General features: G+C 37.5%; 1 protein-coding gene across 2 annotated transcripts in view; it reads right to left on the bottom strand.

Annotated features, from left to right (window-relative positions):
• The window catches only part of LOC150090664 (peroxisomal ATPase PEX1-like), a 311,554-nt gene that overhangs the window by 192,677 nt on the left and 104,277 nt on the right, over nucleotides 1–14,600 (bottom strand). For both annotated transcript variants that reach the window (XM_090379348.1, XM_090379356.1), the window contains exon 4: nucleotides 3,050–3,136. In XM_090379348.1, the coding sequence (XP_090235474.1) occupies nucleotides 3,050–3,136 (87 nt within the window). The remainder of the gene's footprint in view (nucleotides 1–3,049; nucleotides 3,137–14,600) is intronic.

Here is a 14,600-nt window from a genome sequence, read left to right as displayed (position 1 = left end):
TGTCCATTAATAAGAACACCTATATTCACAATTTACTTTTTTCAGATGATCAGGTGGTGATAGTATAAGACTTAGAATATGCGACTATGCACGTTGTCAATTGTTTGAGGAATATAAACAATGGGGTCTAAAAATCAATTTTAGCAAGACTGTCTTCAGGATCAGGACACATTCTAAATATTGAAGGTTTTAAAATCAAACAAGTCAATAAATTCAAATATTTGGGATCAATCTTACAAAGTGATGGATCATCCCAAGCAGAGGTCAATAAGAGAATTGCAGATGGCAGAAAGGCTAGTGGCATGTTAAATTCTGTTCTATGGAGCAGAAATATCCTAAATAAAACAAAGAAACATATTTCAAACAACTGTACAGTCTTCTATTGTATGGAGTGGAAACCTGGACGTTGAATAGGCGAGTGGAAAACAAATTGCTCTCCACAAAAATGAATTTTTGGAGACACTCAGCAAGAACTTCTAAAAAAGACAGAAAATGGAATGAAGACATAAGAGAGAAAATGGAAGTGAAAAAGAATATTATTGATACTATCAAAGAAAAGCATTTAACATGGTACGGATATGTAAAATGGATGCAAGAAACTAGATATCCAAAGGCTATCCTGGAATGGATACCTCTTGTAAGAAGGAGAAGAGGAAGACCTAGGAGGACATGGATGGATGGGGTATGGGAGTGCATGACAGCCTGAGGCTTAACTGACCAAGACACCTTGAACCGTACTGTGCGGCGGGAAAAAATTCCTACCAAAAAATAACTCGTAGGCTGAGGAAACCCATTGTAAATGGAAACACTCCTCTTTAATAAGAAGATTTTTTTTTTCCCATTTCACAGCACAATATGTTATGAAAACAGAATATAGAATGGTCAAGAAAATGATACTTAAACTGTGTTTGTAATGCAAATAAATAGTAACGACTTAAGAAGGTCCAGTTGTGACAGGAGTATTTTTGAGTGAACACTGCCACAAACTGAGGTATCACCATCATAGGAGAACTAATTCATGACAAAGTCAAGGTACAAAACTGATAAAATACTCGGTTGTTCCAAATAACATTACAGAAAAGAAACTACATACCCAATACTGAGTTATTGGGTATGTAGTTTCATATATGGATTGCTTTATTTACTTGAACATCACAATCCAAATCTTTTATAACTAGTGTGTGTATGTATGTACAGGTCATTATGATAGCACAAATTGGCCCTTATGGACTATCAAACCTTCCAGTCACTATTTTTCTCCATGCTATTCTATTTCCTATTAGACTTTAGCTCTTGCTAAAGTAAACCCTCTTTCCTCTAAATGTTTGCCTGTCTGATACCATTGATACACCTCCTGCCCCATGTTAGTTATTCAAGATTTTTTTTTTCTTATTTTCTCATCTGTAGTATTGTCCTGTCATTGCTCCCATCTCCTAGTTCCATTTATTTTTCTTCAAAACATTCATTATGGAAGATTTTAATTTTTGATAAATTCCTTTATTTCTTACCCAACACTGATAGAAAGTAGCCCAGTAAGATATGCATGGAATGACAAGTGGCAATGGATGACTATGTATTGGGACATATATGTGAGTCAAGGGTTGCCATTCTCTAAAACTGCTATTAACTGCAATTTAGCAGCAGTAATTTTAGTTCATGATAACGCTAAGTATATGAACATATACTTAGCGTTATCATGGGATACAGAATATAAATCAAAATTAGATAATGCACAAATTATAGATAAGCCAAATAAGTTGAAAGAAAGCCTTATTATATCTAAAGCAGTTGTTAATTCAGTTAACCCAGCAATGAGCTCATTGTTATACTCAATTGTTGTTAATTGGTTTTTAGGAGCATTAGCAACTAAGGCCATATTGCTCCGGGATATGCGGTGGTCATTTCCTGACCTTTCCGCATCCTCCGTATTTGGTGGTAATGGGCTCGATATACTCAATTCTTCCCTCTCCTAAATTTTACATTAAAGTATCTCTTATATAGAGTTATGTCAACGTGAATTTTACATATTCTCATTATTTTCTTTAATTTTGATCCGCATTAATGATTATTTTAATTGGAAAAAAATATAGCTGTAAAAAATTCAAGTTGTTGTACAAAATGTGCTGTGATGCACTTGTGTATAATTTTCTCACAGAGGTTTTTTTTTTTTTTGGATTCACTTGCTTTGCAAGACTGCTGGAAGCAAGATAATTGGGAAATGGGCAAGATAATTTTTGGATAACAAGACTAACTAAAGCTATTATTTATTCTCTCTACCTTAATACAGTGTCGGTATAAAGAATAAAAATATGAAGTGTGCAATTTTCAAACCAATTCTTGCTTTTTATCTCAAAAATATTAAGTGCTGCATGTAATGCAGCAGAACATCTGCAACAGTAGATGCCTAAGGATTATACAATTAATGCAAAATATCTAAGCCATACAGGGAGAGAGGGAGGGAGGGAGAGACAGTGATCTGAACTAAGAAACCTCAGTAAAATAAAAAATAAGATGAAGTTAAAAATCTTAAGTGAATAATTAACCTTTTCTACTTTTTTTTATTCAAATGCACTGTGTCCAATCAGCCGAATATATGCCTACTGAAACTTTTATGGTTTAAGTTTAGCAAATTTTTCTGTAAATAGTACATTTTCCACTCATTGAAATTAAAATATTCATATTTATACTCAAGCAAACTCCAGGTCGTATGAGTTAATTATTTTTGACTTTTACAATTAATTATTTTTGACAATGAATACAATCATTATCTATATGTACCCGTCATGTGATCTTGAACCATAATCCACTCAAATGCATATGCATTACTGCACCCTTGCACTTGACCACATCAAACTTAACATGTTTTAGTTTATATTTCAATTTTATTAAGCTCTTAATTCTTAGCAGTTTAAATGCAAGTACATATGTGGTATATCATAACTAACTACTAATCCTATATTTTAGATTATCAATACTGTTACATTATTATGCCATCAAAATTTTACATGCACATTTATAATAATAGATAAAAATTAAACTTAATACTTACCAGTATTTCCCAATCATCTACTTTTTCAGGTTCTAAATGTGCTGTAATACAATTTATGGGTTTATGGTGCATATGCTGAACAGTAACCTAGAAAATGAAATGAACATATAATCAGTAAACTAGTGCACAAAACATGCACTAACTGGAAAGTCAAATAAGAGCTAATAAACAAAACCATATTATTATGTAGCAGGAATGATACTGAAGTGTTTGATAATTTTGCAGCAAGAATAATACTGAATGGTTTGTTGATTTAATTCAAAATTTCTGTTGGACTGTGCTAAGGCAATGTAAGTCTCTGGGACTGGTATGGAGATAGAGATTGGCTCCAACGAGCCAACTGTTGGCATTCTTGGCGAGCAGACGTGCCTATTAGAGCTCTTCACAGCTACAGTAAAGAAATATAGATAAGAGGGGATTACAGAAGGATTTCAAAGGTTATTTAGTATATTGTAAAGTTTATTTTAATGTTTTTTTTTTCCTGTAATAGTTTTATTTTTTTTAATATTATAAATAATTTTTTGAAAGTTTTTTTTTATTAATAATTAGTAAATTTTATAATGGTTATTAAAAGATCTGCTTGAACACTTTGTCAGGGGTACCATGACTCATAAGGAAATAGATGATGGCGATTCCTAGGTGAGTCATGATTTTATCTCTTGCAGAACCTGTTGCATGTATTCCAAGGTCAACCTAGCTCACTTGGAGATTCTTTTCTTTGAGATTTTTTGGGGAACCTTGGGGTTCCCCAACTACCAGTAATAGGACCACTGTTGTTTTTTTTATGAAAATCAAAAAAAAACAACCACTGTTGTTTTTTTTTGATTTTCATAAATGACATCAATGAAGGGATAGAGGGCAGATGTCTAAATTTGCAGATGATGTAAAGGTTGGAAGAGCAGTTAATGATCGTCGCCAGGCAGAGCTTCTTCAGAATGACCTAGATAGACTTCAGGGATGGTCAGAAAAATGGCAGCCATGTGTTTAATCCAGCAAAGTGTAAGGTATTGCACCTGGGGAACAGTAACCCCAAAATAACTTATACACTTGGATTTGAACTAAAGCTGGTAGTGGAGGAAAGGGACTTGGGTGTTATGACACGGTCAGACTAAGTTCTCTGGGCATTGTAGACAGGTTGCAAGGAAGGCCCATGGTGTCCTCTCAATGATTTATCAAATGATTGCTAGTAGAGATAAGGATATCATAATACAATTATATAAGGTTATTGTTAGACGAACACACTTGGAAGTATGTTCAGGTATGGAGATGGCGCCTAAAGAAAGACATTATGCTTCTTGAGACGGTACAGACAAGGGTAACTCGCCTGGTGAGATTGGAAAAGTGTGTCCATATGAGGAAAGACATTGAATATGTGGGTTGCAGAGCTTGGAAACTAGGCACCTTAGAGGAGACTTGATTGAGAAGTTTAAGGCTCTGAGAGGCATAAGCAAAATGAATGAGGGCGAAATTTTCATTGTTAAAAATGATTCTAGAACGAGGGGCCATAATTTCAAGTTACGGGAGGAGATGTTTAGACAGGATTGCAGGAAGTTTTATTTTAGCCAGCAAGTTATAAATTACTGGAATAAGTTACCTACATGGGCAGTAGAGACTGTTCCTTTTCTCGTATTTATTAATTATTATTATTAATTATCAGTATTTTTTTATTTTCTTCTTATTATTTTTTATTTTATTATTTTATTTTTTTGGCTCGTGCAGCATAAGCCATAGGCTTCTTTGCACCATGTGGCCATTGCTAATACTAATAAACAAAACTGTATTATTAGCATTCGTAAAGGCATATGATGCAAGTAAGTAAGCTTATACAGCATCAGCCAAAAAAAATAATAATAAAAAAATAACCTATTCATTTCATCCATCCATTTGCTCCACAAGTTTGTCCACCTTTTCCTTAAATTTATTTAAGCTATCAACTTCCACGATGACAAATGGAAGTTTGTTACAGCAATCAACTACCCGCAGGCTAAAGGACATTTCTGCACATCTATTTGACAACTGTCTTTCCTCAATTTAAGTTTACACCCCTTCAGGTTTCTAATCTGAGAAAGAGGAAGAATCCCATCAGCACTGGGTTATACATATGCAGTACTTTGCATTTGTCAATGTTAAACTTCAGCTGCCACTTCTCAGCCCATCTGCCCAACTGTTCCAGATCCTGTTGCAGCAGCATACTGTCATTACTGCTATTAACAGCCCTCCCAACCTTTGTATCATCTGCAAACTTGGACATTAAACCTGATGTACCTTTTTCAATATCATTGATAACATACAAAACAATGGGTACAACACCAAACCCTGGGGAACTCCATTAGTAACATTTGTCCACGAAGAGCAGTGTCCATTGATTACCACTCTCTGTCGTCTCTCACTCAAACATCCCTTTATCCATCTTACCCTTAATGCCATACCTCTCCAATTTGTATAGCAATCTTCCATGTGTAACAGTATCAAAAGCTTTCCTGAAATCCAAGTATATAATATCAAAATTATTTTTGGCATTCAGTTCCTTTGTGACCACATCACAGTATCCAATCAAATTGGTCAGACAAGACCTCCCTTTAACAAACCCATGCTGTGTCTTAACTATTACTGCAGTCTTGTCTAGATGATACTGCAATGCTTCTTTAACCAGTGATTCCATTATTTTCCCCGAAACACAAGTTAAAATAACAGGTCTATAGTTACCTGTGTCACCTTTTGAACCCCGTTTGTGAATTGGTGATACATTTGCACACCTCCAGTCCATGGGGACTTCCCCCTTCATCCAAGGAAGCTATTATAAATATGGCTAAGGGATTGCTTACTTCCTTTGATGCTTCCTTTAATATAACTGGACAGATCTGGTCCCCCCCAGGTGCTTTTTTTATGTTTAACTTCAACGATTTCTCCTCCACTTTGTTCTCAGTTATTAAAAAATCACTTGGCTCCCTGTTAGAGTTTGATAAACTTCTGGCACTCCTCTCATTGAATAATTCCTCATGTGTGAATGTAGATGCAAAATACTCATTCAGTTTATCAGCTACCTGAGCATGATCATCAACAGTCAATCCATCTATGTTGAGTGGTCCAATCTGATTCATCCCTTTCCTTCATAAGTAAAGAACTCTCTGCTGTTTTTCTTACTACTACTTACTATTGAATACACCATGAATTGTCAAACTAATACAGTAAGCTTATCTGCAAAAAAGATCTAAACCTCCCAAACACTTCCTAGTTCATTTCACAAATATATGTGGTCTCAATTCTAATCTCAACGATGTCCATTTCCACTTGCACACTGCCAAACCCCATGTACTTTTTCTGACAGAATCCCAATTATTGGTTAATTCAACTACTGTTCATCTCAGCTGCCCAAATTATTCACTGTATGATTCCTTTTGTCTCAAAGGTGGTACTTGTGCATATGTCCGTTTTGATATTCCCTGTCAGACAATTGGTATTTTCCAATCTCCTCTCTTCGATCCTCTCTGGCTTAAAATCTCTATCTCATTGTGTCAAATTCATCTGTTGTCTCTACTGTTCTCACAACTCCACTAATCACTTGGAGTTCTTTGACATCCTCTCTTTGCAACTTGACTTTCTCCAGTCCAACTTTCCTAACAGTGAGGTAATTTTCCTTGGTGATTTTAATGTTCACAACTCCAGCTGGCTTCCATTTTCTAGTCACACCAACCCAGCTGGTCAAAATGTCGAGGCTTTTGCAATTTCTAATAACCTTGCACAAATTGTTCATTTACCTACAAGAATACTGGACAATCCTAACCATACAGCCAACACACTTGATCTTTTTCTCACAAACAACCGTTCTAAGTACACGGTTGAAGTGAATGGTCCTTTAGGTACCTCAGATCACAACTTGGTGATTGTCTCTTCTCCAATGGAGCCTTTATCGCATGGCTATTTCCAACCTCATATTGTTTGACACTACAAGAATGCAAAATGGGATGACTTACGAGATTTCTTTTCTTCTTTTCCTTGGTCTGATTATTGTTTCAAAACTTCTGATGTTAACGCTTGCTCAGATTGTGTCAGTGAAATTATTCTTGTAGGAATGGAATCCTTCATTCCACACTCCACTTTAAAATCTCGGCCTTTATCTAAACCTTGGTTTTCCAATAAATGTGCTAAGGCTGTTCAGGAGAAGAATATTGCATATCGTAATTGGCTTGTTTCCAATTCTCCAGTTTCATTTTCTGCCTACACCAAAGCTCGCAACAATTGTAAAACAGTCATTAATCAGTCCAAACAAGATTTTGAACTGGCTAAGAGTAGAAAACTGGCTTCTTGCTCTAATGCTAGCTGAGCATTCTGGTCTGTGTATTAATGACTGTGTATTAATGATGCTATTGCACTTTTTTTTTTTTTTATGTAAACCTCAAACACAAGAGGTATTAGAACCTATAGTACTTAGTACTGTGCTTGGGTTGGAGGTTTAGAAGACAAACGAAGATATTTGCTGACATTACACTTGAACCTCTGTAGACTGTAATTTTCAGGAAATACATATGAAGGAAGGTTGTTCCAGAAAACGGCAGTTGAATGAATGAACAAGGAAGATGAAAAGTTGGTTCTGTGAGTTTGAAGTTGGACAGTAAATGGATGTTGACTGGTGGCGGCACATGTTCGGACTGTTTTGAAAGAGAGAGTGGGAATTATAGAAGTCAATTCAGAAGAACAGTGCCCATGGAAGTATGTGTAGAAAAGGCATGCAGCAGAAACAGTACATCTATCAGACAGAGAGTGGAGAGACTCTGTTAGAGATGGGTCATTAATTAATCTAACTGCCCTCTTCTGAATGGAATCTAGAAGCCTGACAGAGGTTTTGAGGGCACCGCCCCAGATGGGGAAACAATATTCCACGGTAGGGTGGATTTGCGATTTATACAGAGTGAACATCTGTTTGGAAGAAAAGTAACGGTGAGAGTGCCAAGTTTTTTAGATGCAGGGGAAGCAATATTTGTAATGTGCTTGTGCCAAGAGAGATTAGAAGTCAGAGTAACCCTCAAAAGAGATGTATCATTTTGCCTAGAAATCGGAGTGTCACCAAAGATAAGCATAGGAGCAGAAGAATCCTTTTTTGCGAGATATAAGACAAGACTGAGTTTTAGAAAGATTGAAATCAACTAAGTTGTCTTTGCCCCGCTGGAGAATTACCTGCAGATTGCCATTTAAGGAATTGGTAGCAGATTTTCAAGAAGTTGAAGCTGATTGAGCAGCGCACGGTTTCTCAAAACGGAAAGTACAATGAAATGTGCTATCATCGGCAAAACTATGGACAGGATTTCCAGTCAATGGAAGGAGGTCATTAATATACAAGAGGAAAAGGGTGGGGGAAAGAAATGAATCTTGGGGGACACCGGCATTAGTGGAGAAGTTAGAAGACAGAGGGCCATCTACCATCACCCTCGATGAGCGATCAGAGAGAAAACTGGATAACTAATTACTAAAAACAGTTGGCAAATCATAAGATAGAAGCTTGTTTAGAAGACCTTTATGCCAAACACGATCGAAAGCCTTTGAGACATCAAGGGCAACTACTTGTGTTTCACCGAACCTTTCATTGAATTAGTCCATAAATGGGTAACATAAGCCAGAATATCACCAGTGGATTGACACTGACGAAATCCATACTGGCGATTGTTGATCTGACGGTAGGTTTCTAGGCAGTTTAAGAGTTGGCGGTTAATTGATATCTCCATTACTTTAGAAAGAATAGACGTAATTGCAATGGGATAATTGGATGGGACAGATTTGTCACCCTTTTTAGGAACTGGCTGGATATGAGCAAATTTTCAAGCAGAAGGAAAAACACCTTTGGAATAAGAAAGTGAAAAAAGGTGGCAAAGAATAGGAGTAAGTTCAGGAGCACAGGTTTTGAGAACAAGTGGAGAAATACCATCAGGACCTGGAGCTTTCTTAGCATCAAGATTAGTCAAAATCCTTTTAACGGAACACCACTGGAGGCATTGAATGGAGCATGTTGGGAATGGTGGGAGATGTTTTACCAAGATCATTAATACATGAGTTGGAAGAAAAATGGGATGCTAGCAGGTCAGCTTTATCCTTGGCTGAAGTGACAACAGAACCATCTGGTTTGGACAGAGGTGGGAGCAGAGATGGGTAAAAGTTGTGGCCAATAGCTTTGGCAAGAGACCAGAATGCTCGGCTACCATTAGGGCAAGAAGCAAGTTTTCTACTCTTAGTCTGTTCAAACTCTAGTTTGGACTGATTAATAACTGCTTTACAATTGTTGCGAGCTTTGGTGTAGGCAGAAAATGAAACTGAAGAATTAGAAACAAGCCAATTACGATATGCAATATTCTTCTCTTGAACAGCCTTAGCACATTTATTGGAAAACCAAGGTTTAGATAAAGGACGAGATTTTAAAGTGGAGTGCGTGATAAAGGATTCCATTCCTGCAAGAATAATTTCACTGAAACGATCTGAGCAAACGTTGACATCAGAAGTTTTGAAACAGTAATCCGACCAAGGAAAAGAAGAATAGAAATCTCGCAGGTCATCCCATTTTCCATTCTTGTAATGCCAAATAACATGAGGTTGGGAATAGCCATGAGATAACGGCTCCACTGGAGAAGAGACAATCACCAACTTATGATCTGAAGTGCCTAAAGGACCTCTCACTTCGGCCATGTTCTTAGAAGGGTTCTTTGTGAGAAAAAGATCAAGCGTGTTGGCTGTATGATTAGGACTGTCCAGTATTCTTGTAGGTAAATGAACAATCTGTGCAAGGTCATTAGTAATTGCAAAAGCCTCAGCATCGACTAGCTGCGTCGGTGTGACTAGAAAATGGAAGCCAGCTGGAGTTGTGAACATTAAAATTAACAAGGAAAATTACCTCATTGTTAGGAAAGTTGGACTGGAGAAAGTCAACTTGCAAAGAGAGGAAGTCAAAGAGCTCAAAGTGATTAGTGGAGTTGGGAGAACGTTAGAGACAACAGATGAATTTGACACAATGAGGTAGAGAGATATTAAGCTAGAGAAGATCAAAGAGGGGAGATTCCAAATTGCCAAGTCTCTGGCAAGGAATATCAGAACGGACATATGCACAAGTGCCACCTTTAAGGCGAAAGGAATCATACAGTGAATAATTTAGGCATCTGAGATGAGCAGTAGTTGAATCAACTGATAACTGAGATTCTGTCCGAAAAAGTATATTGGTTTGGGAGACTGCAAGTGGAAATGAACATCTTTGAGATTAGAACTGAGACCACGTATATTTGTGAAATGAACATCTTTGAGATTAGAATTGAGACCACGTATATTTGTGAAATGAATTAGGAAGTGCTTGGGAGGTTTAGATCTTTTCGCAGATAAGCTTACTCTATTATCAATAGTAAGAAAAAGTGGGTGGGACATGTTGTATGAAGTAATGAAATTTTTGGATATGGCATACGTGGTAAGAATATAACCAGATCCTGGACATAACATGGCCTCGACAATGCTCCCCGCATACACACTACTCGGACTCCCTCCAGTCTCTACCTGGAAGAGTAGAGGTAGCAAGATTATACACTAGCTGATCCGGAAGTCTCCTAGAGAGTTACCAATAGGTTTGGTCTGGTGTACTAACTAGCGGCCGGCATGCGAACACCGTTTTAGAGCTGTACCCTTGAAATGTAAGGAATATTGAATCTCGCCATGATGTTTGTCATAACCTCAAAAGTCATCAATCATACTGCATGATGGAAGAGATAGGGAAGGGTTGACTGGAACTTAGCTCTAGAGACTAAACATGGGTTCCACCACTTCAAGCCTCCAATAAGCAAAGTGATGGTATTGCACCGGTTGATGAGAGTCATCTACCACCTAGTACTGTCTGGTAACATAAAGGGGTGGCATTCCTCCATGTGGTGCGGGCGCCACACCTCGACCGCTGCTTACGTTGGTTCACACCTGGGTGGTCACCCACCATGTACTTGTGCATGGAGGTTATACCCAGGATTACTAACAGTCCCACCATCGTAAAGGTGCAAGCAGAGGATTTGGCTGTCACAGACCGTCTGGACTTTGCCGAAATTGGGTCCACTTGACTTGAGTGTCACCCAATCAGTTCCATCAGCGTTTTAGACTCCGGTTAGCAAATACAGCTTGTCTGGCATATCTGAGAGAATGTCTGTGACAACCTCAAGAACTTAAGCTGGTATTTCGGTATTTTTAATTTATGAAACCGGGATACCAGTATTAATACCGATATTTCAAAAAAAAAACATTTTTTTGCAATAAATTTTGATGACGATTATGTGCAATAAAATAATGAAAAAACGAGTAATTACTTGAAATTCACATTTTAAATCAAACTTATATTACAATAATAAATATTGGCACCTCTGTAACCAGGTGGACAGGAGCAGCAGGGCATAGCACACGCTTCCTGATTAGACCGGGGTTCGAGCCTGTGACCACCAAAATACGGAAGGTCAGGAAATGACGACTGCATATTCCCCAGCCCGGATAAAGGGTGAGGTTTGGTGTCAGCAAGGGCATTCGGCCATAAAAATTTCATGCCAAAACAGTAAAAATGCTGACCTCATATAATAATGGAAAAAAAGAGAGGAAAAAAAAAATTATAATAATAATTATTCTAGCAAAAATTATTAAACATACAGTTATTCTAAAAAATAAGCTATTGTTATTTATTTGTTATTTTTTGGTTTTTAGGAGCATTAGCAACTAAGGCCATATTGCTCCGGGGATATGCAGTGGTCATTCCCTGACCTTTCCGCATTCTCCGTATTTGGTGGTCACGGGTTCGAACCCCGGTCTAATCAAGAAGCGTGTGCTACGCACTGCTGCTCCTGCCCACCTGGCTATGGAGGCGCCTCTAAAAAATAAGCATCCACACTATCTGTCAGAATAAAGTGAGCACTTAATAAACTCAGTGTTATCGTTTAAACTGGATCTAATTTTGGTACATATTTAATTTGTATTTACTTTGTACTGAGATAATCATAGATGAGTTGCAGTTTACCCTCTCTTCTTATTCCCTCATCTTCAAAAAATCTTATTTCCTTTTTATCAAAAATAAAAAAAAATTTCTTTTTGACTTTTTATGGCACTAAATTCGTATTAACGAAAGAAAGGGACTGAAGATTAAGCTTGGTGAGAAAACCAAATCTAAGTTGTGGGGGGGGGGGCTGTTTATTTATTAATTTTTATTTCCCTGTACCTTATTATTGCCTTCAGTGGCCATTGTTATGATTTTCGCACAGCAGCTCCCCTCAAGAACTAAGCCCCACAAACTACGTGACTTCGTTAAAATATGAGAATTTCCAGGAGCTGAGGGATATCTCCCCACCCCCCCAACACACGAGTATATATATGTGAGCTGTCAGTTTCTCAAGAGCAATGGCACAAATATAAAACAAAAGTCATTTATCATACAAAAATACAAGTATACAGGGTGTCTCAAAAATACACGGCATAACTTCAGGAATGAGTTCCTCATATGTAGACAAAAATATTTTATATCAACATAGTTCCAGAAATGCTTGGTTTCCGAGTTTTGAGGGTCTGTCTATGACACTTAACTGTTCACATCATCTTATATTAATTGTTCAAAATGTCCACCTTCTGCCTGAATCAGGCCTCACATCGACGTCTCATGGACTCGTGAAGACGATGCCAAAATCCTGGCATGTTTTTTATTGTCTCACAACCTGCCACAATTCGATCGTGGAGTTTCCACATCAGCCACCAGAGTGGGATACATCAAAGACTTTAAATGGGCCCACAAGAAGAAATCTAGTGGGTTTAAATCAGATGAGTGCGGAAGCCAGGCAGCTGGTCCAACCCTCTACTTCAGGAGTCGTAGATCTTGGTCGTCCTCTGTCGGCAGCACGAGGTGTCAAGGTCCCATGTTCACAAAGGTGGCGATGTATACCTTCAAACATTTTCCTGTCTGGACATCTTCATTCTGGGAACCTTTCGTGTTACAAACGACGAGCATCCAGAGCATTGCCATTCGCCAAACCACCAGATTCTATCAGAACCTTGTGACGAAGGAAATCACCTGCTGGAGATAAGACATTCCGGTTAATAACTCGGGAACCAAGCATTTCCGGAACTATGTTGATATAAAATATTTTTATTGTTTACGTATGAGGAACTCATTCCTGAAGTTATGCCGTGTATTTTTCAGACACCCTGTATACATAACTGGTATTCATTTACATGTAATCTATTCATTTTTCTCACTTAATCTGTTAATACATGCTATCATTTTCATAAAATTTCTCAATTAACAATCTCAACTTTCTCTCTCTACAGCTGCAAACACTAAACTAATTCAATCTTAATCACTTCCTCTTATTTCTCTTAATCAACAATATCAATTCTTTCTTCACAACAGCAATCCATAAATTGCTAACTTAATACTAACAATTCCATGTAATCTCTCTTAATTTAGCAATAGCAATTTTCTTTACAATTTCAACCAATAAACCAACTCAATACTAAACATTTCCTTATTTCTTGTGTTTCTTAAACTTCAACCTTATTCTAAAATAATCTCCCACTTAATCTAAGTACCATTTCCAAAACAATACAGTTCAGAGGACATACCTTCCTACTCTTTCACGGTGGGATTCTTTCCACGGAGTGCAGTGATGTCTCTCTCTCTCTCTCTCTCTCTCTCTCCTTAGTTGAACTCTGCATCTCTGCTGTATAGCTCTACCAGTACTGTCTTATTTCGGGATTTCGAGAACAGTTCTCTGTTAATACTGAAGGAAATTACCACAGCAGTAGTAGAAGCCAAGGCACTATCTGACTGGCTTGTTATTCAACTTCCGAATTAACTTCTAGCACAGCAACGGTGTCCTGGCGGAACCCTTCACTACATAACTGGACCCGAACTGAACCCAGAACTACAATTGGAAGTCTGTAACCCCCTCCGAACAACAACTACAAACCCCACTTTTGATGGGAGCACCTTATTTATTTCCTTCTCATTTATTTATTTATTGAATTGATTGCAAGTTACAACTGCCTCTTGTACTACTTTTTTATACCCAAGCTTATGTGAAAACCCTGGAGGGTTTGCATGCATTTACGTATCTCCCCCTATCTAATTTAAACCCAACCCAATCATGGTGTTATTCTTTAAACTCACTCTTCTTCCTTTGGTGGGAAAAACAAAATATTTTCCCACACAACGAAACACTTTCATCTTTTACCTCGAGATCACCCGTTCACAATACCTTTGAACTGCTCCATACCGACACCCTTTCCCAAAATGCACTAAGTGTCACATCCTCAAGTAGTGGTGTAATAGAGGGATTAAACTATTGTTCAGAAGCTTTTAATTTTAATCCTTCCGCACCTGCCATACCACTGTTCACCGTATTCCTTAATTGCCCTACCAGGCCTACTCCCACTAATGGAAATATTTCCGTAATGATGGTTTTGGTTATTCCTTATGTGCTTCACTTCCACACACACTATTTACTAAGAGAAATATATTTGCAAGATTTTATATCTTAGTTTTATGACTTTTTCAGGTTTCTGTTGCATT

This window comes from Mastigoproctus giganteus, chromosome 1 (assembly GCF_048544385.1).
Source record: "Mastigoproctus giganteus isolate SK-2022 chromosome 1, ASM4854438v1, whole genome shotgun sequence".
Classification (NCBI taxonomy): Eukaryota; Metazoa; Arthropoda; class Arachnida; order Uropygi; family Thelyphonidae; genus Mastigoproctus; species Mastigoproctus giganteus.
This window is presented reverse-complemented; position numbering and strand designations above follow the sequence as displayed.